This window comes from Panicum virgatum, chromosome 1K (assembly GCF_016808335.1).
Source record: "Panicum virgatum strain AP13 chromosome 1K, P.virgatum_v5, whole genome shotgun sequence".
NCBI lineage: Eukaryota > Viridiplantae > Streptophyta > Magnoliopsida > Poales > Poaceae > Panicum > Panicum virgatum.
The window spans coordinates 56,633,769-56,657,373 of NC_053136.1; the positions used below are offsets into that span (position 1 = coordinate 56,633,769).

Below are 23,605 nucleotides of genomic sequence, written 5' to 3' on the forward strand. Positions count from 1 at the left end.
AATGAGAAAAAAAATAGACATAATTTTTCATTTAAAATACTATGTCTACACAAAGAACCAAGAAAAGAAAAACGATTGAATGAGACAAGGAGAGAGAAGGGAGAGAATTGGATGTGATTTATTATAAAAACTGTGCATTGAGAGGTAGTGTCTTTGTGTAGTTTTTTTTTAAAACACCACCCTATAAACACTGTGCGTTGGGATGGGCTAAGGCTATCTCCAACCATTCCCCCATCCAACTCCCCCAAACGTACTATTTACTATATTTTACTATCTCCCTCCAAAAAATTCCTTCCCCTATAACTCCTTCTCTCCAACCATTCCCCCATATCTATTCCCTCTATATACTATCACTCATTAACTAACTATTTATTTATCGTTTTTTAATTTAAAAAAATCATACAGTATTTGTACTGTCATAATACACATTATCATCATGTTACGGGACTCAAACGAGATTAATATCATGAAGAAACAGTGTAATTAGAGATATAGGGAGAGTTGAAACTCACCCTATATATAAAAAGTATTTTAACTCCCCTCGTATATAAGGGGAGCTTTGGAAAGAACCGTTGCATCAGATTTCCCCCCAAAACTCCCCCTACGTGGGGGTGGGGGCCATATAGCGTGAAGTTGGAGGAAGCCTAAGGCGAGCTCCAACGGAGCCCCGGACAGCTCCCCCCACCCTACGTAGGGGGGGCTTTGGGGGGAGCAGCGCTCCAACAGCTCCCCCTAAAGCGCCCCCTGCGTAGGGGGAGAGATGGAACTCCCCCCACGTATGGGGGGAGTTGAAACTCCCTCTATATCTCTAATTACACCGTTTCTTCACGATATTAATTCCGTTTGAGCCCCGTAACACGATGATAATATGTATTATGACAATACAAATACTGTATGATTTTTTTAAAATTCAAAAATGTTAAATAAATAGTTAGTTAATGAGTGATAGTATATAGAGGGAATAGATATGGGGGGAATGGTTGGAGAGAAGGAGTTATAGGGGGAGGAATTTTTTGGAGGGAGGTAGTAAAATATAGTAAATAGTACGTTTGGGGGGAGTTGGATGGGGGGAATGGTTGGAGAAAGCCTAAGGGGGTGTTTAGATTGAGGGACTTCAAAAAAGTCCTAGGGACTTTTTAGTATTTAGAAGTATTAAATAAATATTAATTATAAAACTAACTGCAGAACCCTGGGGCTAAACTGCGAGACGAATCTAATGATGTATCTTAATCTATGATTAGCGAATGGTTACTGTAGCATCACTGTAGCCAATCATCGATTAATTAGGCTCATTAGATTCGTCTCGCGAAAAAGCACTCAGCTGTCAAAAAACATTTATAAACAGATTTTATTTAATAATATAAAATAATAAGATTCCTTTTGATGTGATAGGGACTTTTGGAAAAAGTCCTGAAGCCAAACAGGCCCTAAAGCCCGCGTACGGCCGGTCGTCTCATTCTCATCGACCCCCCACGGCCCCACCTCGCCCTCGCTCTCGCCCCCTCTTCTCTCTCTCTACACCCTCCCCTTCCCCTAGTTCCCCTCCCCTTGTCGAGCTAGGGTTAGGGTTTGCCTGCGCCGCGTTCCCTGGCCAGTTGATCGATCGAATCGGACGACCTCCAGCCGGGTGCCCTCATCGATCCATCCATTGGTCCTTGGATTCGATCGAATTTCCACTTCATATCGACATCATCATCATCATCATTTCATCAATCTCGGTTCTCCGTTTCTGAGAAGGGGAAAGACGAAAAGCTAGCAAGGGATTCGGTGGGTTGATCCCTCCTTTGATCCACCACCTGCTGCTAATACAAATTCTCAAGAGCAGCAGCAGGACCATGGATCCCAGCCAGATGATGTTCCCCATGTGGGGGGCGCCGCCGCCGCCTCCCGCCGCCATGCCTCCGCCCTCCGATGACCCCGCCGTCGCTCCCAACGCGCAGCCCTTCCTACCCCCTCCCAACCGCGGCTGGAAGCGCAAGAACCCCGCCGCCGCCGCCTACCAGCCCCCGGCCCTCGGCGACCTCCAGGTGCAGAACCGGGCCAAGGCTCGCCGCTGGTTCAAGAAAAGCAACAACAGCAACCCCAACACCGCCCGCAAGTACTTCTTCCCCAAGAACAAGAACAAGGCCGCCGCGCCGCGCAACACCACCTCCTTCATCATCCGGGCCAAGCGCGCCGGTGGCATTGCCTCCCTCGTCTCTCCGTGCCCCGTCACGCCCGCCGTGCTCCCCACCCCGCGCCTCTCCCCCTCCCGCGAGGGGCTCGCTGACATGGCCCAGGCGCAGTGGGGCGTCGACGGCTACGGCTCCATGAAGGGCCTCATCCGCCTCCGCAGCTCCCCCCAGCCAGCCAACCCCAACGCCGCCGCATCCGACGATGATGACGACGGCAACTCCAGCGGGAGTGACGTCGAGGAGCACGTTGAGATGGAGCGCCGCCTCGACCATGACCTCAGCCGCTTTGAGATGGTCTACCCTGGGAGAGGGGAGGATGCTGGGGGCGGCTACGTGTTTGAGGACGACGACGAGTATGACCAAGATGCCCATGTGTCTCGCCTCGAGGAGGAGAACCTGACGCTAAAGGAGAGGCTCTTCTTGATGGAGCAGGAGGTAGGTGACATGAGGCGCCGCCTGGAGGTGCTTGAGGCGCGGTTTTCACAATGCGATGGCGTTGCGGGTGGCGAGAATGCAGTGGAAGAAGCTCCTCCTGGGAATGATGCAGAGAGGGTCCATGGGGTGTCAGAGAATAGCAGTGAGGGTGATGCAGAGGGGGTTCATCTGGGATCTGACAAGAGCGAAGGGCAAACTGCAGCGATGCAGGCTCCTGTGGTATCAGTGAACACTGGTGAGCATGATGCTGTGGGTTCGGAAGAGGCTGGCAAGCACAATGTGAAGGAGCAGGTTGCTGTGGGTTCGGAAGAGGCTGGCAAGCACAATGTGAAGGAGCAGGTCGCTGTGGGTTCAAAGAAGGCTGGTGAAACAGATGCAGAGGAGCAGGGTGCTTTGGGTGGTTCGGAGAAGACCAGCAAGCACGATGCAGAGAAGCAGGGTGTTTTGGATGAACACGAGATGGAGATGACTGATTCAGAGAAGATAGGCGAACATGATATAGAGATGGTTGATTCTGCGTTAGACAAGAAGATGGGTGAGGACAACGGTGAGATTAGGCTCGAGCCGTGGCAGTGAGGACTGATGGAACATGGAGAAGAGAAGTCAGTACTGGTTGTTGGTGCTGTACATACGCATCAATGATGGATTGAAGAGATGCAACATGGACTGGACATGTTTTGGAGACAGACATGTTGCGTAACATGTATCCTGCCTGGTATTAGCAGTATAATAAGTTTGTTGTCCCATTTTGAGTTTATTTCTCTTGTTCCTTGTTATGATGATCCCGTAGACCCTGTAGAGCACTGCTTAGAGCTGCCGAAAGTGGTAGATATGGAGGGAAGAACTGAGATGATTGATGAGTTTGTTCTCATTAACCATTGTTGCGGTTGCTGTTGCTATTCAATGTGTTGTGGTTGTACCCCCAGTTATGTTGTTGTCGCGGGCATCATCTTACCTTACGAGTACTTTGCGCGCGCCCTTGGCGCGCTACTGTTGTGTGTTTTCTTTTTCATAATATATCAAATATAATAAGTTTGTTTATGACGAGTATTATTGCAGGTTAGTATGATTTGTGCAGAATAGTCATATTTTGTGTTGGTAACAGGATTATGATAAGGTAGTATAAATTAACAACATTTACAATATTTTCATTGACTCGCAAGTTCAGAAGTAGTTATATAGATGCACACATGTTCATGGTTATACAAACACGCATACGTGGAGACAGAGAAACAGGTGGGTTGGGGTCTTGAGAATGACATTGTTTTTTTCTACTTGCTTCATATGGGAAGGTCTCCATGGCTTGTCGTGGCACTGGAGGGGCTGCGAATTAACAAGGAAGCATTAGTTTCCATTTTTTTAAAGAGAAAAAAGAAGTAGACTATAAGGTTGTAGAACAAATACGTACCTGGTATATTAGGTTACCAGTTTTTTGGTTCACGGTTTGAGTTTGTAAATTTGCCAAACATATAATTTACATATGAATATGCATAGTTTACATGCTATAAATTAGCGTTGTTATTTCAGTTGAGTGAAAATATATTTGCTAACCTGCATAATAGTAGGCATCATTGGGGTGGATTATTCATTTTTCGTTTATTTCAGCTGCAATAAGCATAAATTTGATCAACTTTTTTTTAACTATGTTATGGTATATATAGATATAGCCAGTCAGAAAATGTGCAATAAGCCATGAAGTTTTTTTAACTATGTTATTTTGTAGGAATTATGAAAATGTGCAACTAACCTTCAAAAAATAGCTCTATCGCATTGTCTAACCATATCTTAGTCTTCTTGTTGTTCTCGTTCTAGTACGGAAGTGTGATGGTTGAAATTGCAAGTATAATAAGATGCATGGTACTATTATTAGTATAAGAAAGAAGCGTTGCAGGTTGTGAACAGGAAACATACCTGTAAAAGAGTAGAACACACGGAGGAGCAGCAGCAACAGTTGACCATCATTGAAGCCAAATTGGTGGACCTAGAGCTGAATGGACCGAACAGGTTTCAAGATAGGTTTGTAGAGCGGTGCCTATAGGGGAGGAGGCACAAACTGATTCGTATAGATTTCTGAAGCTACAGTAAAGAAGCATGTCGGACGGGCGACCTAGTTGCAGGGGAATCCATTTGCAAAGGATGGAGATGCGGCGGGTGGAGCTCGGTGGCAAGATGAGCGTGGCGGAGGCGCAGCAGCTCGGTCGGCAGGAAATCAGGAACATGAAGAACAGGAAGGAGGTGGAAGGAAGAAGAGGGAAAAAGGCTGTTTGGCTCATATTTTTTCAATGTATATTTTACAGGGAGATGGGTTCCACATTTGTGAATGGAGGCTGTATCTGATGCGTGGATTTACCCGTTCTTCATCTCGCGATCTGATTCTACAGCTAAGCCTTTTTTTGGTCCTGGTACATTAGATCATGAAGTACTTGGGGTCTTTGGCGGCTCTTATTACCTGCAGGGCATGTAAATTTCATAAATATATATCAGTTTACTTGGTTGTTGAAATAAATAAGAGAACATCCTTGATGCTTACCTGTACTAAGGTTTTTTTATTGGTGCTCTATGGAGTGTCATGATCTTAACTTATTTTTTTAATAAAGATCTTGATCACTCTTTTTTTTTTAATTGAACCGGAAGACACATGCTTTCTTCTGTAGAAGTTAATCGACAGCACTTGAATTTAGAAACTTCCTGGCAGTAGTCCAAAGCTTTGTAAACCACTTCAGCACAATACAATGCATATGGCATTTATAACTGCAGTAGAAAAGAGTTTTGGGCTCCGAAACTGAAGGAACCTCTCAAGCTCTACCAAACTACCTAGCTGCCTTCTGTTTGATTAAGAAGCAATGGTCAATGATCCAATGGGAGGATTAAATTAAAATGAAAAACATAAAAAGGGAAAAGGGAAAAAAAGGTGGATGTTAAAAAATGTCGGCCTATCAGGGTCAGCCATCCTAATTTTTCATGGAAACTTTTATGTATTTAAATAGATAATAATATAACCTCTCATTACTTAAATTTAAGTAGAACTAAGTCTAGACATTATATGTTCAGATCAGCATATATGCTAAAATGAATTAACACACAGTAGCATGTACTATATAGAAATTTCTTAAAACAAAAAGCAATCAGGAACAGATAATAATATTAATGGTCAAGTATATGACGCAAGGAGGAAAAGGAGCTTACCAAGAATTAGATATTGTAGTTGGAATCAAACTAATACTTTCCCCTGCAGCATCGCAAGTTAATTAGTTTTCATTTGCATAAATGCGCATACATAGTCTAATTTGTAATCTTAAAATCATATTGAGTACCAAGGATTTATCGAGGTTATCTGCTCAATCTACATAGCTAAAATTACATTTGGCTTACCTATAATCCTAGCCTTGATTCACTTGTACATCGTCGGCAAAACACACCGGAAGCAATTAGCAGCTTCTTCACCTGAAGCAACAATGAAACCGAACATTGAAAGAGGGAAAAAGAAAAAAAGGTAAAATATTAGATAATAATGTCAACAATGAATGTAATAATAATGTCAACAATGAATGTAATGTAGGTATATACAAGGATACCTAGAACATATGGGGACAGCAAATTATTCAGACACTGTGTTTAAAATTGAAAGCATACACAGTGAACAAATCAAATCTGCATACTGTAGTAACACAGATTGGGAGACAAAGATGGCACAAAGAAGATAAATAAGCAGAAATTATTAGTAGGAAGGAGAAGAATAGAGGTCTCTTGTTGAAAAAATGCATCACACAAAAATTGAACTGTACAGAAAAACATATCTGGATAGACTAAACCCAATCTAAATGCACAACGATGAAGCTAGAAAAGAAGGAACAGGAACTGAACGAAAATTGGCAATCCCATGGAAGAAAGACAACACATGGGAGGGGATTGTCAACCATTCGACATGTGTGCTTTCTTTGTTCAGGCTCACTATTCGCCATCTGCTTTAGATTAGGCTTAGATCCATCTATTTGAAAACTTAGAGCAACATAACAGCCATGCCAAAATAGTAAGTGCTGCAGATAGATAGCACCAAACTCCTAAAAAACAGATCCAATAAAGGTTCGAGTTTCATTTGAATTGCCTAATTACATATAACAAATAATGCACATATTTCTAGCCAAGTGCAGAAGACTTAGAAGTTTTGAATTATTTACAACAATGCATTTCAGTTGATGGTAAGGAAATAGTATTGCATTGTGTTCATACCTTGTTTCACAATGGTGGAGGCCATCCTGACATTAGCAACACTTTCTCTGCCATTGTTGTCCACAACAAAGGTGAGGCTCTGGGTGTTCTGGAAGGCTGGAAGTAGTTGCCTCTACAGGGACTTGGTTTATTGAGAGAAACATGTCAGGCATTAGATGAGGAATTGAGGGGAACATATTAATTCAAATGGAATGATATAGTGAAAGTGTTAATTTTAAACAATAGGGGGTATGTTTTTTTCATAGAGTGTTGAGGTTGATTTGCACATACACTAATTGTTAATACAAATAAAACATAATGCATATCTGAAGTCTTATGTGTAATTTTTCCCTTTAACTAAGGCAGGATAGTCATGATGTTTCCAAAAAAGGCATTGATCAGGCATCCTAGCTAGACCAAATGAGAAGAAGTAAATCCTTAAAACAATGGGAGGAATAAAGGATAAGGAGTTTACCTGCCACTTCTGGATCGCTAATTTAGGAATCTTATGGTTGCAGGAATATTGATTGTAGTAGTGGTAGGAATTGAGCCATATGCCTGAGAATCCCAACAACATTTTAAAAAAATGACTGAGGTTCGTAACCCAAATACTTCAAGGAGTAAACAATGAAATTATCAAACTTATAACTATAAAAACAAAGCTAACCCTGCTTGGTCCTTCTACTAATTAGGTTCAGGAATGGCAGAGAAAAAATAGTTACTATGACAATATGGTTGATGAACCACTTTTCCCTTGAACTAATTTTCAGTTCTCTAATACCATCATTCCTTGTTAACTTTCTAAGGAAATAATTATTTTCCAGAAATGAGATCGATTTTGAGGAAAATACAATATCTACCTTGAAACAGGCTGATACCATATTTTAAGTGAATCAATAGCATACTGAATAACATGAATTTACAATGCTTTGAAACTAACTCTTCCAAGCATTCCTTCAGTTAAGATGCCTAACCTGAGAAAGGGCCTCTCAAAGTCGAACTAACTTTCCGTCCCTACTAAAATAATGAAGCATCAAGGCTAAAGGTCAAACATATCGAAAATCTCAAAACTTCTAGAATCTCTTTAATTATACAACCATTTCAATAAGCCTGAAAACAAATATGCAAAGCATAGCTGCTATTATGGAATGACATTTAAAGTTAACTTTGATTGTCTAAGTGTGAAGAAAGGTATCCTAGGGGCAACTCAACAAAAATAAAGGTCAATTAGAATCACTGATGAAGTCTATTGTTCCAATAACAGAACAAAAACGCATAAACAGTTATCTAAATTATCATATATCAATACAATTTGACGACAGGCCAAAATTAAAGATGAGGGTGCACAGGAGAGCTGGTCGATCAGGGCGGCAGTTGAAGCTGAACTCCTTGTGGATGCCACACTTGCAGGTCACGCGGACCTCTTGCTCCTGAATACGTTGACGTTTCATCAAGATAAGTAGAGGCAGGTTACCAAAATGCAATCCAAAGAAGCTAAATAAATGAGAGAATAAAAGTAACAATTAATTGGGTTAATCAAAGCAATGTTCTGCTCCTACATAGAATTCTCGATTGGAATATGCAGTTAGAATCTCATTTCAAGAAATCTAGCACCTGGCGGAACTTGCTGTTCCCGTTCTGATTTCTGTATCGTGGAGATCCGCTGCTCGGGATCCCTGACCTTGACCTGCAGCTCTGTCAGGTATGGCTTCTTTCGCTGCAGAGCCCGCGTATAGAAGGGACAGAGATAAGGGGGAGACAAAGCCGATGCTGGTCGGCTGAGAGAGAAAGAGGGCATGTCGAGGACTTCCGCGGCTAGCCATGGGGAGCCAGCTCCACGGCTGGTCATCGGGAGCTAGATCCACCACCCCTAGGCGCAGGCAGGTGGGGCCCGGGGGTCTGGCGTACCCCTGACCAGGTCAAGGGGCGGGCAAGCCTCCTTGACCGTGGGCAGAGCGCGGCCACGCCTTGGCCGCGGCGCGCCGTTGACGGCGACAGGCGGGGCGGCGAGGGAGGCAAGAGAGGGCTGGGCCAGCACGCACGCAAGGAGGGCAATGGGGCTGCGAGGCTCACCCATGGCTCTCGGACGGCGGGGAGCGGCGGCGGAAAGGCGGCCTGAAGGTGGATGGCGGCGGCGGGCGGAGGTGGTCGCCGGGAGCTTCGTGCGGCGGACAAATCGAGAGGGTGCGGGCTCAAAAGGGCCGTGGAGGGGAGGGGAAGGTATAGCCGTGATGAATCGAAGGGAGACTAACCGGAGATGTCGAATTTCGACGGCGGGCAGCGTCGGGGAAAGAGGCAGCGGGGGCGGCGACGGAAGAGAGGGAGGAAAACGAAAGAGGGTAGGGTTTGGGGAGGCCGGCCGAGGTCTTCAAGCAGGGAGGCGAGCGAGAGACTAGCAGCCGGTGCGGCGCCTCGCCTGCCGGCGGACACCGGCCGACAGTGCAGCGCCGCCGCCAGAGCTGGCAAACGGGCAATACGGCAGGGAAGAGAAAAGCCAGAGGGAGGAAGAGGAATGGGGGAGAACCGACGCGAAGATTCACGGGCGGATGGTGAGGGCTGAGCGCCTCTGACCGTTCGATGGATATCGCGTGGTTCATAGAATTTCTACTGATGTGGACGAATGGCCGCCCGCCGAGCAGTGCGTGTTTGACATATAGAAATATTGTGGATGTTGTTATCTCTGATAACAGAGAATGGTTTGCACAATGTGAATGCTGTTGCTGATACATGACTGCAATGTGAACCTGCTTTAATGTTGTGGTTGTGATTTCCCCCTTGTCGCATGGCAAACAATTCGTCATTAGCTTGTGTTTAGTAATAGAAGGTCTGTTTGTGTGAATGTGATTCAGTTGAGCTGCCTGCCTGATTTTTTTCTTTCTTTTGAAATAACTGCCTGCCTGAATTCTTCTTCAGTTGGGCTTGTGCTCCTTTGGCTTCGGCAAACAGGGGGAGAGTCGTATGAACCGTAGATTTAGGATCGGACGGCCAGGGATGTTGCGTCGCGTGGGGTGGGGTGGGTGTGTGACCCTGATCCCCATTGACCAAACGACCCCCGCTAGCAGTGGCCGCAGATCTCGTCATCCTGAGCGCGGCGGCGCAGCGGCGGCGGCCATGGACACCGCCGCGGCAAAGGCAGCGTGGAACGCCAACTACGGCATCGTCAGCAGTGGCGACCGCCGCCTCGCCTTCTCCCGCCAGCTCTCCTCCAACTCCGCCACGCCGCGCCTCGCCCGCTCCGACTCCTCCATCGCCATGCCCATGCCCATACCCGTACCCCCGCCCTACCAGGGGCCCAAGCCCAGCAAGAAGCTCCTCCGCCTGGCCACGGCCAGCCGCCCCATGCGACGCCTCGCCCTCCTCCTCGCTCTCAACGTCGCCTACTCCGCCACCGAGCTCGCCATCGGCCTATTCACCGGACGCGTTGGTATGAACCTCCCGTCGCCTACAAGTGGTTCATGATTACTACATCACAAAATTAGCATAGTGGTTCATTCATCGGTTCATTGCTACAACTTGCTAGTAATTCTGCGTGCACAACATGTTATTATATTCTGTTGCATCCTGCATCTGCTACACAGTCTGCTTTCACGCCCAGCCTCGCCATCTCCTGCTCTTTTCTGCTGCTGGAAGAACCCAAGAAGAATGCAGCGCAATCATCACTGGTGCCCTTGTTTTGCAGGCTTAGTTTCAGATGCTTTCCACCTGACATTTGGATGCGGCCTGTTAACTTTCTCATTGTTCGCAATGGCTGCATCTCGAACCAAGCCTGATAACCTCTACACCTATGGGTCAGTCCCCTTATTCCCTGTCGGCTTTATATGCCACTGTTTTTCCTTTCCTATCTCATCTTCTTCTTTTATGCAATCTAACTACCTATTCATGATTCCTTCGTTTTCTTGAAAAAATTATTACAAGTTACTATTCAACCGTGGCCACACCTATTCTGATTCTGCCCACCTGACAACCACCTTTTCCTAAATGGGTGCTATAAAACTTGTTTGCTTTCAAGCTCTAGTGCTATTCATCTCTGCTATATTCACACTCATTATTACCTGCTTTCTTTCAGCTACAAAAGGTTGGAGGTTCTAGCTGCCTTTACAAATGCCGTAAGCTTCCAGCTTTCTATCTTACTAATACATGTGCATGCAATTGTAGCTTTGAAGTTTAGATTTCTTATCTCAACCATTTTCTGTTAACTTCCATTGTCTTTCTCGTTTGTGCACTGCACAGACACCAAATGGAAAGAAGTGAACGATACATTGTAGTATTGTTAAACATTTGTTTGATAACAGCGCTGAAGCTCATCCCTTGTTTTTCTATTCACTTGCTTATCATGTGCACTACATCAGTACACTGTCCCTACCACTTGCCTGAATACTCTGTTCATGTGCTTATGTGCATATTGATTTGGCTGTTTTTTGAGTACTGTACTTGCTTTCAACATTGTTGTGCTTGTGCCCTTTCTGGCCTTTTGCTTCGTGCAAACATTTTGACCACCATCATATGCTTCTTTGTGTAGACAGGTGTTTCTATTGTTTCTGTCTTTCTCCTTGGCTGTTGAAGCATTGCATGCATTTATGCAAGATGAATCAGAGCACAAGTAAGTGCCATCTATGTCCAAATGTCGTCAGATGGGATGACATTCTCCTGTCTTTCTTTGCTTTCTGTGGGTTCGTGCTGACACCATCTTGTCTTCTAAAAAACTGTCTTTCAGGCATTATCTCATTGTATCTGCTGTCACCAACCTTTTGGTCAACTTACTTGGTGTTTGGTTCTTTCGGAACTATGCTCGTGTTAACATAGGTATCAAAGCAACTTATGTTCTCCTGCTTCTGTTGCAAATGACAAATTGTATTTGTTCCCATGTAAGAATTAGAACTTAAACAGTTTGATTAACTTGATCTCATTTATGAATGCCAGTTTACAGGAATGCAGAGGATATGAATTACCACTCGGTTTGTTTGCATGTCTTGGCAGATTCGATACGGAGGTACATGCATGCGCCGCCATTGTTGAGCTCTTCCCTTGTTCATTTTAGACTTCGGTACCTTGCCAGTCGGCATGCATTGATTTTAATTGACACCTGTTCATTCTTTTGCAGTGCTGGCTTGATACTAGCTTCTTGGTTTCTTTCATTGGGGTAAATATATTTTCTAGGGTTTCTCTGCGCTTACCACTTATCATGTTGACTTGTGGCTATTCACTAATTCTATTTGTGCTAAAACTTGCAGGATCGAGAATGCTGAAGTTCTGTGCCTGGGGATTGTCTCGGTGGCAGTTTTCATGCTTGTTTTGCCGTTGTTTAAAGCCACTGGTAATATCCTACTACAAATTGCACCTGGCAATGTGCCACCTTCAGCATTTGCGAAGTGTTCCAGACAGGTAAACAGTGGCTCAGCTAGACATTTGCTTGGTTCAATACAGAAAAAAAGAAGATGCAGTTAGACTGTCAGACACATGAGGAAGTTTATATATATTTCTCCAGATTATTGCTTGTGAAGATGTTTCCGAAGTATGGCAAGGTCGATTTTGGGAGCTTGTACCTGGTCAGGCTGTTGGATCTCTGTCCATCAGGGTAAAACCCTTTGACACCGAGCCGCAAAGCCTGTTATGCATTTTCGGAGGCTGATCTTGGTTGCTTTGCATTGCATAGGTGAAGAGTGGCGCCAATGATCGGGCGGTCCTTGAATACGCGCATGGTCTCTATCAAGATTTGGGCATTCAGGATCTGACCGTCCAAACCGGTTTGGACGACTCGTAGTTGTCTCATACTGTGCTCCGTTTGTTTATATAAACACGTACACGAATCAAAATGTATGCAGCTTACATCATATAATCACAGCTGTAATTTGCCTATGCATTGCACGCTCAGAAGTCGAAGTCGAAAGAGAGATGCTCCCTGCTACTGCCTGGCTTTGGCGTGGTGGAAGGCGGTGGAGAAGTTTGGGATCCTGTCGAGATGGCGGAGCGCGCGCTCCGCCGTCTGCCGGGTGCGGGCGTCGCCGTTGCGGTAGGCCTCGACGAGTGCTGACGCCACGGTCTGGTCCGCCGCCACCTCCTGCGCAATGTCCTCGACGCGCAGGATGCGCTCGACTGCCCACACGGCCTGCCGCTGCAGCGCCTCCGTCCGGTTCTCCACCAGCACCTCCACCACGGGGCGCAGCCCCTCCGCCTCGCCGACCACCAGTACGCCCTCCGCCGCGTTGGCGACGCTGTCCCCCACCAGCGTCGACAGCGCGGCCAGCGCCGCCTCCACCACCCGCGCGTCCGCGTGCTCCAGGCACGCCACCAGCTGCTCCACCGCCTTGCACCCGCCCTCCGCCAGGCAGAAGCTCTCACGCAGCGAGCAGAAGCCGCCGTGCACGCGGCAGGTGCCGGGCGGCGGCTGCGGCAGCGGCGTCCCTCCCCCAAGGCACGCGCGGCACATGAGGAGGAGGCCCTTGGCCTTGCCCCGGGGCGGGGGCGCCGGCGCCGGCTCCGGCAGGGCCGTCAGCCTCCCCGACTGCAGCGACAGGTTCTCCAGCGCCATGGCTGAGTAGAGCAGCACGGCGTCGAGGCCACTGGCCGTGACGCTCTGCTGCTGCAGCAGGTCGACGAAGAGCGGCGCCAGGCCCAGCTCCCGCGCCACCCCCACGTACTCCCGCTCCCCCAGCGCGCACGTCACCCTGTAGAGCACCTTCACGGCGCCCTCCGTGAAGGGCGCCACGTGCCGGTTGCCGCGGATAATGGTGCCCCGCCGGAGCTCCACCAGCTTGGACGCCAGCGCCCGGAACGCGCCCAGCTCCTGCAGCTGCCGCGTTGCACCAGCCTCGGCGATGGGGAGGGCGCCCAGCACCCCCGCCGCCGCCGCCTGCTCCTCCGTGACGCTCACGCCGCCGCCGTCAGAGACCGCCGCCCTGAGCAGGCTGCCCAGGGGGCCCGGGCCGAGGGCGTCCGCGAGCTCCGCGCCCATGTGCGGCGACACGTTGCGCAGCAGCTTGAGGGTCTCGAGGCGGATCTCCCGGTGCGCGGCTTCTACGAACTGGACCAGGCTGATGGTGGCGCCGGAGCTGCGGATGGCGGAGACCACGTCGGCCACGGTGGCCGGGGAGGCGGTGAGCCCGACGAGGACGCTGAGGAGCTTGCACTCGATGGCGGGACCGGTGTTGCTGATGAGGTGGAGCAGGCTGTGGAGCACGTCCTCCGACAGCAGCAGCGCCGTCCCCCCGTGCCCGTCCAGCTCCAGCAGCGACCCCGACGCCACCAGGTTGGCCAGGATGGCGGCCGACACCTCCTTGAGCCTCATGGGCAGCACGGAGACGGAGAGGAGGTCCTTGACCAGCGGCGGCAGGATTCCCGCCCGGAGCAGGATCCTGGCGCTGGACTCGTTGGAGGAGATCTCCCTCAGGACTCGGAGCGTCGCCTCTCTCGCCGGCAGGCTGCTGCTGCTGCCCGGGGACGGGGACGACTCGATGATGCTGACCAGCAGCGCCCCGGCCTGCTCCGCCACCACGACCTTGACGTCGTTGGCCAGGGCGAGCTCGCCGAGGTACTCGGCCATGGCGAGCTGGACCTGAGGCGTGCCGTGGATGAGCCTGGTAAGCAGAGGCTGGAGCCTGCCGTTCTGGGCCATCTGCCGGACGTGGGTGTCGTGCTTCTCCAGGTTCCTGAGGGTGCTCTCGGCTTTGTCCACGGCCGCAGGGCTGTCGGACCTGCTGCTCCCCATCCCGATCAGGAGGAGGATGGCCCCGTAGACCGCGCCGATCCTCTGGCAGATGGGATCGAGCTTGGAGAGCTCGTGCAGCAGCGAGACGGCCAGCTCCCTCTCCTGGACATGGTCGTTGGCCAGGAACTTGATGATGGTGCGTATGGTGTCGCCGCCGCCGCCTGCTTGCTGCTGCCCGGGCAGGGGCAGCAGGGCCAGCTCCTCCTTGTTGTCGTCGTTGTCCTCGACGACGACGCGGAGGAGCTCGAGAGACTTGAGGCGGACCCTTGTGCTGCTGCTCTTGAGCATGGCGGCGACCGCGGGTATGATGCCCTGCCGGCGCACCAGGTTCTTGTTGGCGGCGCTGGCGTGGCACGTGCGGGAGATGTAGCCGAGAGCTCGCAGGGCCAGGGCGTCGTCCAACTCCTGGTGGTGCTGCGGGGCCAAATAGTATTGCTGCAGCTGCAGCTTGGCCTTGTCGAGCTCCTTGTCCTGGTTCCTCGCCCTCCACTCGTCGATGACGTTGCGCAGGGCTATGCTGGGGCTGACGTCGGCAGTGCGCAGCTCCGCCTGCGTGAGGGGGCACGTCGGCGTCCTGCCGCTGTCCCTGCACTCCCTCAACCACTTGAGGATGGCCTCGCGCTCGAAGGTGTGCCCCGTCTCGATGGTCACAGGGTCGTGCATCACCTGCTTGGTGAGAGGGCACATGAAGGCTTCGAAGGCGGGCTCCAGCTCCAGCTCCTGCTCCTGCTCCTGCTCCTGCTCCTCCTGGTAGTAGGATGGGTCCTCAAGCTCGCCGCTGTCGCCGCCGCCGCCGCCGCCGCCGCCGCCGCCGCCGCCGCCGCCGCCGCCGGAATAATCGTGCGCCGCCATCCTTACTCAATTTCGCTAGCTGCTGGCTGAATAACTGCAAGATCAATACGCGTCGCGTTGAATGGGGAGAGGGACGGACGGACGGGAGCTGCTCCGAGTCGGAGGTGGAAGACAGTCGGCCTGGTCTCCCCCTCACTGCCACGCGGGCCCCACCGAGGCTGTGGTAGGTAGGTAGCTAGAGGCGGCGACCAGGCCAGGGGGGCTTGTCAAGTCAACGCTCTCCCCTCGCCCGGGCTTCCTAGACTAGACTAGATTGCTTGCACGACTCCCCTCCCCATCTACTGCTACTTACTAGTAATAAATAAACAGAACCTTCTAATGTTTCTAAATCAACAACAAAAAGAGGTAATAAACCTTCTACTAAGAATCTCTCTCCCCCGCTCTGTCTCTTACCAAGTCATGCAGCTTTCATCATCAAATAAGTAGAGGTAAGGTTGCAGCTAAAACAAGCACAAAACACCACAGGTTGGTGTGTGCCTATAATAATAAATAACAAGGAAATATTTATTTATTTATTTTATTATTCCCCTAAAAAAGGGGGAAAACGAAACTAAAAAAAAGGAGCCCCCGGCGAGGATCGAACTCGCGACCTTTCGCTTACGAAGCGAACGCAATACCACTATGCTACGGAGGCTTTTGCGTTCGTTTCCAACTGACAAACTTGATGAGCGGAACTCCTGGCCTGCGCGACGGCCTGAGCTCGCGGGCCTCAAGCTGACACCCACGCTTCATGCATGATTGGTGGTGGGAATTACAATGGCAAAATAGGCAATTTCATCTCTCAACTTTGTTTAAAGGCTCAAATTCACAACTATCAAAAAGATCAATTTAGTCCTCAAACTTTTCATTTGAGCCCAATTTCAACTACGTGGCATGCAAATCATCCCAAAGTGCATGTAAAGTTCTTATATGTTACCAAATGCAACACAGATAGCAATTTAGGTGCTATATTAACCCATAATTCATTTATATAGCAAAAATAAGTTATTGTTAACCCATAATTCATTTATATAGCAAAAATAAGTTATTGTTGTTCCTATGTCTATGAATAAACGCTTTACACTTTTGTTTATTTGTGCATTCGAATTGACTATTGAACCATATTTTTATGACACATCGAATGTGATGAAAAATTATAGGTTAAAGAGTTTATTTATATATATTGACTCATTTTTAGGTTATTCATTGTTGGCTAGGCATGTTAACATGGCATGCCACATAGGACTAGGGATGAAATTGAGCCCAAATAGAAAGTTTGAGGACTAAATTGGTCAATTTCATAGTTAAGGGACGAATTTGAGCATGAGGTGAAAGTTAAGGGAGCAAATCGGCTATTTTGCCAATTACAATTAGTACTACAGGAGGTTGACGGTGGAGCTGCTCTCGGCCTCCCAAGCATGTCATGTCATCTACGGCGACGGCCTTGCAAGCTCCTCCAGCAATATGCACAAGCCCGTAAGATGCCCAACTCCACATAGCAAGACTGGTTACCCAACTCCAAACTCCTTGAAACTATATTTGTACCGCACAGGTACGTTATATAGCACACCTCAAAACTAGCTCCCATAACGCATCCAAGGAATTTCAAACTCTAGTACTGTTACGCCATCCAAAATATTTGCAAGGCTCCATGACAACACAATGTAAACGTTGAACGCCTCCAGGTCAAGGGCCAGCAACTTGAATGAATTCGTTTCATCATAAAATATTCTACAGTTAATGACCCTGCAAGGTATCATAATACAAACACAGTGAAAATAGATCTTAGGCTCCAAAGAGGAAACAAAAACAAAGACACAATACCTCAACACAATCAACAAGTATAGGCTCTTGGTTGTATAAAAATTGTTTAGGCCTGATACATAATAATTCTATAGGTGAACGAGTTGAATGCATTGGCAGCTACCAAACCAACACTATGAGCTGAAAGCATACTTTGTAACACTATCAGGAAATCATACAAGTATGGTACATTGCAGGCAAGGCAATAACATCAACTTAGTAACATAACCCACTTGAAAATGAGCTGACAGCGTTTGCTTTCAGGAACCCATTATCCAGAACAAAAGCTACTAGCTCAACTCTAGAAATTGATACTGACAAAATGGTACATCAGCTTCTATATAACTATATATCAGACAGAGATAATAAGGTGATTCACATTCAATTATCATAACTTGAACATGTCAGAAATCGCAACTGATCAAGTTAAAACAAAACCCACCCTTGATAACTAGACAATTGTTCCCACTACACACAGAGGAATGTGAATCTATAGGATTTCAAAGGTAACGATGAATCAACATATATTGCAATCAGCTAATGCCATGAATGGTTGCAACATGACAATTGACAAATGAGGAACTAACTGCCAGGCCTCTGAAATTTTCTACAAATAGGTAGAATTCCCACAAAAAGACCTTCATGTGGATGTACAACTATGAGGCAATCAAATAACTGCAAATTAGGGGGGAAAAAAGAAATATGCATTGCAATTCGCAAGCTCAAAACCATACATGACCACCTGTGACACAATTTGAACTAAAGCTCTTATCCATCCATTCAGTGTCAAGTAATGCTGACAGGCAAAAATTGTATCTTACCCTTCCTGGTAAGCAGTAAAATAAACAGTGCAAACTTTACACAGGCTAGGTACTTAAGACAAACAAAATCAGATCGGTTGTAGACCAAGCATGTATACGGACTATCAACATTCCAACATTGCATATTGCGTTGCCTGTGGTGTCATGCTAGCAACCTTATCCCGAACTTAGAACTGATCAACTTAACAATTCCCTGCTTTCACATAGGCGCCATTAGAAACTAAGGAATGAAAATCCAACCTTCCAAAGGTAACCATGAACCCATGCAATCTCAATCAGCCAATGCATGAATTCCATCATGATTGCACTGCACTTAACACATGAGGACCAAGAAAGCCTCTGAAATTTCGTATAAACAGGACAAAATGAGTTCATCTCCAAGGAAGAACAAGACATTTAAAGGTCTGGACTATAAAGTAATTGTAATGAACAGAAACAAAGCACACAACATGAACTGCAAGCTCAAAAACCATACATGACATTGTGTGATGCAACTCAAACTCGAAGTTATTATTGGCACAAGTTCTTTCCTATCCATCCAGTCATATCAAGTAATCGTTATAAACAGGCATGGAATACAAGTTTACACAGACAATCACTTAAGACAGACAAAATCAGATCGGTTGTAGACCAAGCGAGTATACTGACCATCATCCCTAGGATGTGTACTGTGGTGCCTGCTGTTGAGCAGTGTGAACCTTGGCAGACAAGGCGCGGTGGAAAAACTGCTCGCGTGACAGTGCGCGCACGCTCCTGAGGTAGCCATCAAAGGGCACCGATCCTTCCTGAATGGCCTTGTCAAGCGCGTAGATGGTATCCTCAAGCGCCAAATCTGCGGCCGTGCACTCGATCATCTGCCTGGAGAGCACATCTGCTGGCTCGATGGCGCCCTCCGTGGCCTGGGTGTTGCCTCTCCTGGTGTTCTCCGTGACCCAGGCCTCCACGACATCGGTGGCCATCATGACGTCCTGCAGGCGGCGCTCAAGCGCCTCCTTCTCCTCCCCCATCTTGCGCACCCCTTGGGCGACGAGGTCACCCCTGTGGCGCAGCTCCGCCTGGGCGGCGAAGAGGGCGTCAACCTCGGCCTCGCGCGCGGTCCGCAGGGCGGCGGCATCCGCGTAGGCCATGTCTACGAGCTTGGCGACGGCGTTGCGCTTGAAGACCTCGGCGGGGTCCTCGGTGGGGGGCGGGCGGGGGGTGAGCTGGGGCGATGCGGGGAAGGCGCCGAGCCTGTAGGAGGGGGAGGGGGAGGGGGAGACCCGCGGGGGCGGAGGCTGTGGCGAGGGATTGGTGGGCGTGGGAGCGGCGGCAGGAGGAGGAGGGTTCCTGGTGAAGAGGGGCGGGTCGAGGCCGAAGAGGTGGGAGAGGGATCGGACGAGGTCGACGAGGTTGGAGGAGGGGAAGACCCAGGAGCGGAGGTAGGGCGCGTTGGCGACGAGGCCGGAGCGGTCGACGAGCGGGTGGTGGGGCTTGATGACCATGTCGCGGGTGGGGGAGAGGAAGACGAGCGGCGGGGAGCGCGGGTAGGGCTCGGGCAGCCAGATGACGGCGGGGAGATTGTAGGAGGCGCCGGCGTGGTGGATGGGGATGGTGCCGTCGGCCTGGAGGAGGTGGGCGGCGCGGCCGTCGTTGTGGGTGAAGAGGGCGGCCTTGGGGTGGAGGGAGGGGAAGGCCTCGGCCAGCGCCACCAGGTGGTTGCGGATCAGCCACTTGACGTCCTCGGCGTAGGGCAGCGCGGAGGGGCCCCGCTGCGAGAGCGCCGTGTTGAGGAACTGCTGCGCGTACTGAGCGCCGCCGGCCGACGGAGGAGGCGGCGGCGAGCGGGCCATCGAGGGATCTAGGGTTTCGATCTGATCCCGTTAGATTTCGATTGACTTGCTTTGCTTGCACTCTCCCGTTAGATCTGATCCCTCTGGCTGCTGGGTTGCGTGCGGCGGGTGGAGAAGAGGGGAACCGGAAGGAGAGGAGGAAGAAGATGCGGTCCTGGACCCACCTGTCAGCCAACCGCTGCAATGCAACGAAGACTTGGAAGATTCTATTAAAACAAGACTTGGCCTCCAAGGACTGGGAAATTGCGTATTTGCATTTGCCAAATTAACACACAACAACACGCAAAAGAAAAGACTAGTCAAGTTAAGCATTGGCCTCCATGTTCATCTCTGTATCATCATCAAATCAACCATGTAGTACTAACAAGGAAGATAGGAGCAAATCAAGTAGTGCTAGACAGAATCTCTCTCTACTAAGCAAGCAAAGGAGGCAATGTACCCAAAACATTTCAAAGCCTCCCCTCCATCTACATACAATACAGTCCCGGTGGTCGCTGATTCATGCCGCCTTCTTGACTACTGGATGGTCTCTCCAGGTGGTAACTCGGCAACCTTTGGGGGAGAGCCCAGCACCCGCTCCATGTCGAACCGCACTTCGATGTTGCGCATGCTGTACCCGACGATCATCAACCAGAACAGCAAGTTGGCCAGCTGGTTCGCGCTTGTTTCCGACACTGTTGTCTGCAAGCCGCAACTTCTTGTTTCAGATACTACATAAGACAATATCAGCCATGCAGTTATGTATCCCCCACCTTCATCTGCTCCGGATCGGAGACCGCCAGGAGACGCTTTATGAATGCATTCATAGCAAAGACCACATCTTCCCCAGCAGTACTCGTCAGTTCCTGCAATCAGCTTCCCTTTGTCAGATCCACCAACACATATATCCTCTGCCCCTCTTGATGGATGGATGGAAACAAAAGCACCATCGTAAAAATCAACAAACACATCTTTTTTAAAAAAGAAATCTACAAACACATGTATGTACCTTCAAATTCTGAGGTTCTAGGCTCTTCAGATACTCCAGCAGCTCATTACTTCCCTGCAAGGATTTCCTAGCAACTTGACGGCTCAGCTCATCAATCTCCGCTTCAAGCAACTCTATGTATTTTACAGCGTCGATTTTCTCAGGTCCAGTGGCATTGTTCCATCGGATTACTTCCCCGGTTACCTTTTTCTGGGTTCCAGGAGCGTAATCTGGTGAATCCTACAAACACATCACATTCATATTAGTAAACTCTCCATATGGAACCAAATATGTAAAACTATATGGGGGCTCATAGGAGTTCCATCTGCAATTTTATCATTTCATGATAACCAAAACATCATAAAACCATGCGCTGAAAATTTTGTTAAAAGAAATGACAAGTCTCCAAAAATGTTCAAACACCAAGACCGCAAAATAGTTCGTTGGAGGTGTGATTCTTGGAGCACGATGGTCGAGTAATAAGCTTAAACACATGGACTGAAAATCCTTATTACCGGCATCTCCTTGTAACATTGATTGAAGAGAGATCAGCAAGTACAAGAATGCAAAGGAGTAGGACAAAAGAAAGCTCTTGGTGTGGCACAAACCAAGCAATCATATGGCATAATCCAATCTTAAGTCCAGGAACAAAATAGCGATACACAAGCACCAGTAACTATGATAGTTAAATTTTCTTCTCAAACAATATAATGGGGTCTTCCTTTGTTGTTTTCCCCACTAGTCGTGTAGTCAGAAAGGATACTTCCTATGAGAAGAGCTTAAATGAATCACAGCAGATTGAAGATTGCAAAAAAAAACATATGGCCCTTTACTCCTTTCGATTGTGTACTCAGCACCATTAAATACATGCTACCATGCAAAGGCAGAAAGGTGAATACAGAACAGGATGAGTTATTCACCATACAGTTTTGAACTAATGCAAGATCAAGATAGTATATCTATTAAATATTAATCTCTCAGTTCTCCAGAGGAGCTTTTTAGCTAAGGGCACTAGTGAAAAGCGGCAAACTTTAAAGGTGATGACAAACTTTCTGGGCCATATTTTCTTAAAGAATACACAAGGCACCACTAGGAACTGTGTACATTGCAATCATAAAAAGCTCAGATATGAACATGGCAATCGTTTAATCATATATACCTTTTACAATTACATGGTAACAATGGAGGACAGCTTACCTTTTCTTCTTAACATGGCAATCGTTTAATCATATATACCTTTTAGAATTACATGGTGACAATGGTGGAAAGCTTACCTTTTCTTCTTCCGGTTCAGGAAGAGCAATCTGCTCCAAACTTTGTTGCAACTCCAGGCGGTACTGTGCGTTCCTAAACATGTATCCAGTCATTAGGACACTGTACATAAGCTGAGCCAGATTTTCGGCAACCTGTGTCGTGTCATAAAAGGCAATCGAGCATGTCATAAAAGAGACAGCAAAAATATTCAGATGTCGTGTAAATGTGCGACAGGGAAAACAAGCATAGGAATTGGAAGCTCCCATTACCGTCGTGACAGTTACAGCAAAAAATTGTGGTGGTAAAGTCCCGATCATATTGGTCACCGTGTGCCGCATGGCCTCAACAACCTTTAAGAAAACATATGGAGGGGAATGTCAGCGTATAAGTATTTTATGAAATCATGGGCCGGATTACATAAAAATGAAGAGATGAAAACAAACCTGCGTTGGAGCTCTTTTTATGAAGAGCTCCATAAACTCTGGTTGGACATTTTTGACGTATTCTAGGAGAATATCCCTCCTGTTCTTGGGCTGCTAAGGAAGGGAACAACGCATAAGCATGACTTTTGTAGCTGGTTCCATGAACATGTGAGAATTTCCCTTGTATCTTTATACCAAAATTCCACCCATCCGCTCAAAGTCGAGCGTCGAGGTGAAATGAGTAGGCACGGCGGGAGATGTATGTGCTCGTGGTTTACGATCTAGAGACGTTCTTAAGATTGGAAGATGCCCATCTCATCACACTTTCTACTAGTATGTAGCTAAAATCCTAGACTATGCAGGATTGATATGATAGAGTAAAAGTAGGTAAAGGGCGACCATACTAACCAGGCCGTTGTTGATAGGGTCGGCCGTGGCGTCGCCTCCGGAGGCGGCACCGTTGGGCTGCTCCTGCTCGGCGGCGCGCACGAGGCGGATGCGGTGGCGCGCCCGCGGGGGGAAAGAGACGCTCGAGGGAGAGGCGAAGCAGCGTGATCGCGGAGGTGGAACCCTCTTACTATAAGTGGAAGTGGAGGAGGGAAGCAGGAGGAGCGACGGGGGCATGGCGGCGGCGGCGGCGGCGGAGATTGAATTGAATGAGATTGGGGGAGGAGGATGGCTGTAACTGTAATTGCTGCCAGAGAAAACGGAAGGGAAAGGATACATACGGCCTGCGATGTATGTGAGCCCCTCATCCGTGGATGGACGGCCAATATTAGTGTAGTTTGGGCTCCGTTCCAAAAACAGTGTTATTTTAGTGTGTGTTTAGTTGGGCTGTGACTTTTGCAAAAACTGCTGTGGGCTGTGAGAAATAATTGTGAAAAAAGTAGAAGACTCTGGTGGGTAGCTGTCACTTTTAACAAAACTGTTAAGAGAACTCACATGTTATCCATAGCCATCCCCACTCAACTCTCTCCCTCTCTCACTGGCCAGCGGATCCCCCTGGTCAGCCCCATCTTCATCCCTTGAGCAGGTCACCGGCCATGGCGGAGCCTCCAGCCCCCTCTCCTCTGACAGTGGTGGAGCTAGCGCTCTTGCTCCCCGACCGCGCCCCTCTCTCCTCCCGCGCGCCGACGGCGACGAAGCTCGTGCTCC

General features: G+C 48.4%; 5 protein-coding genes, 1 long non-coding RNA gene and 1 other non-coding gene across 15 annotated transcripts; 2 read left to right on the forward strand and 5 right to left on the reverse strand.

Annotated features, from left to right (window-relative positions):
- The first annotated feature begins 1,450 nt into the window (after nucleotides 1-1,450).
- LOC120647293 lies at nucleotides 1,451-3,564 on the forward strand. Its single transcript, XM_039924026.1, has one exon. It carries the CDS (start codon nucleotides 1,836-1,838, stop codon nucleotides 3,183-3,185), a length of 1,350 nt encoding a protein of 449 aa, XP_039779960.1. The 5' UTR covers nucleotides 1,451-1,835; the 3' UTR covers nucleotides 3,186-3,564.
- A 152-nt stretch (nucleotides 3,565-3,716) lies between these two features.
- LOC120647308 lies at nucleotides 3,717-9,337 on the reverse strand. 7 transcript variants are annotated; one of them, XR_005664740.1, is made up of 11 exons: nucleotides 8,433-8,874; nucleotides 7,793-8,248; nucleotides 7,294-7,376; nucleotides 6,840-6,960; nucleotides 5,982-6,053; nucleotides 5,796-5,838; nucleotides 5,140-5,297; nucleotides 4,521-5,058; nucleotides 4,357-4,417; nucleotides 4,161-4,214; nucleotides 3,733-3,932 (listed from the first exon to the last, which is right to left on the reverse strand). It is a non-coding gene; the product is annotated as an uncharacterized LOC120647308 (long non-coding RNA). The 7 variants fall into 7 exon arrangements; XR_005664742.1 differs by lacking the exon at nucleotides 4,357-4,417; XR_005664741.1 differs by lacking the exon at nucleotides 4,161-4,214.
- A 487-nt stretch (nucleotides 9,338-9,824) lies between these two features.
- Nucleotides 9,825-12,676, forward strand: LOC120647303 (metal tolerance protein C2-like). The gene is made up of 10 exons (XM_039924039.1): nucleotides 9,825-10,242; nucleotides 10,498-10,606; nucleotides 10,885-10,924; nucleotides 11,342-11,418; nucleotides 11,533-11,621; nucleotides 11,739-11,808; nucleotides 11,920-11,958; nucleotides 12,050-12,200; nucleotides 12,304-12,393; nucleotides 12,472-12,676. The coding sequence occupies exons 1-10, from the start codon at nucleotides 9,930-9,932 to the stop codon at nucleotides 12,577-12,579; spliced, it is 1,086 nt and encodes a 361-aa protein (XP_039779973.1). The 5' UTR covers nucleotides 9,825-9,929; the 3' UTR covers nucleotides 12,580-12,676.
- Nucleotides 12,539-15,498, reverse strand: LOC120647283 (U-box domain-containing protein 24-like). Its single transcript, XM_039924020.1, has one exon. The coding sequence runs from the start codon at nucleotides 15,373-15,375 to the stop codon at nucleotides 12,721-12,723; it is 2,655 nt and encodes an 884-aa protein (XP_039779954.1). The 5' UTR covers nucleotides 15,376-15,498; the 3' UTR covers nucleotides 12,539-12,720.
- Nucleotides 15,499-15,937: 439 nt separating this feature from the next.
- On the reverse strand, nucleotides 15,938-16,009 carry TRNAT-CGU. The gene has a single exon. It is a non-coding gene; the product is annotated as a tRNA-Thr (tRNA).
- A 602-nt stretch (nucleotides 16,010-16,611) lies between these two features.
- On the reverse strand, nucleotides 16,612-19,915 carry LOC120647320 (protein ELC-like). 2 transcript variants are annotated; one of them, XM_039924089.1, is made up of 2 exons: nucleotides 18,627-19,915; nucleotides 16,612-17,100 (listed from the first exon to the last, which is right to left on the reverse strand). In XM_039924089.1, the coding sequence occupies exon 1, from the start codon at nucleotides 19,805-19,807 to the stop codon at nucleotides 18,635-18,637; it is 1,173 nt and encodes a 390-aa protein (XP_039780023.1). In that variant the 5' UTR covers nucleotides 19,808-19,915; the 3' UTR covers nucleotides 16,612-17,100; nucleotides 18,627-18,634. The 2 variants fall into 2 exon arrangements, with proteins under 2 accessions (XP_039780023.1, XP_039780018.1); XM_039924084.1 differs by lacking the exon at nucleotides 16,612-17,100 and adding an exon at nucleotides 17,191-18,317.
- A 175-nt stretch (nucleotides 19,916-20,090) lies between these two features.
- On the reverse strand, nucleotides 20,091-23,150 carry LOC120647332. Of its 2 annotated transcripts, none has more exons than XM_039924104.1 (7): nucleotides 22,859-23,150; nucleotides 22,472-22,561; nucleotides 22,298-22,378; nucleotides 22,049-22,180; nucleotides 20,796-21,014; nucleotides 20,560-20,652; nucleotides 20,091-20,488 (listed from the first exon to the last, which is right to left on the reverse strand). In XM_039924104.1, exons 1-7 carry the CDS (start codon nucleotides 23,072-23,074, stop codon nucleotides 20,324-20,326), a joined length of 996 nt encoding a protein of 331 aa, XP_039780038.1. In that variant the 5' UTR covers nucleotides 23,075-23,150; the 3' UTR covers nucleotides 20,091-20,323. The 2 variants fall into 2 exon arrangements, with proteins under 2 accessions (XP_039780038.1, XP_039780030.1); XM_039924096.1 differs by having other exon boundaries at nucleotides 22,472-22,564; nucleotides 22,859-23,148.
- Between the last annotated feature and the right edge of the window lie 455 nt (nucleotides 23,151-23,605).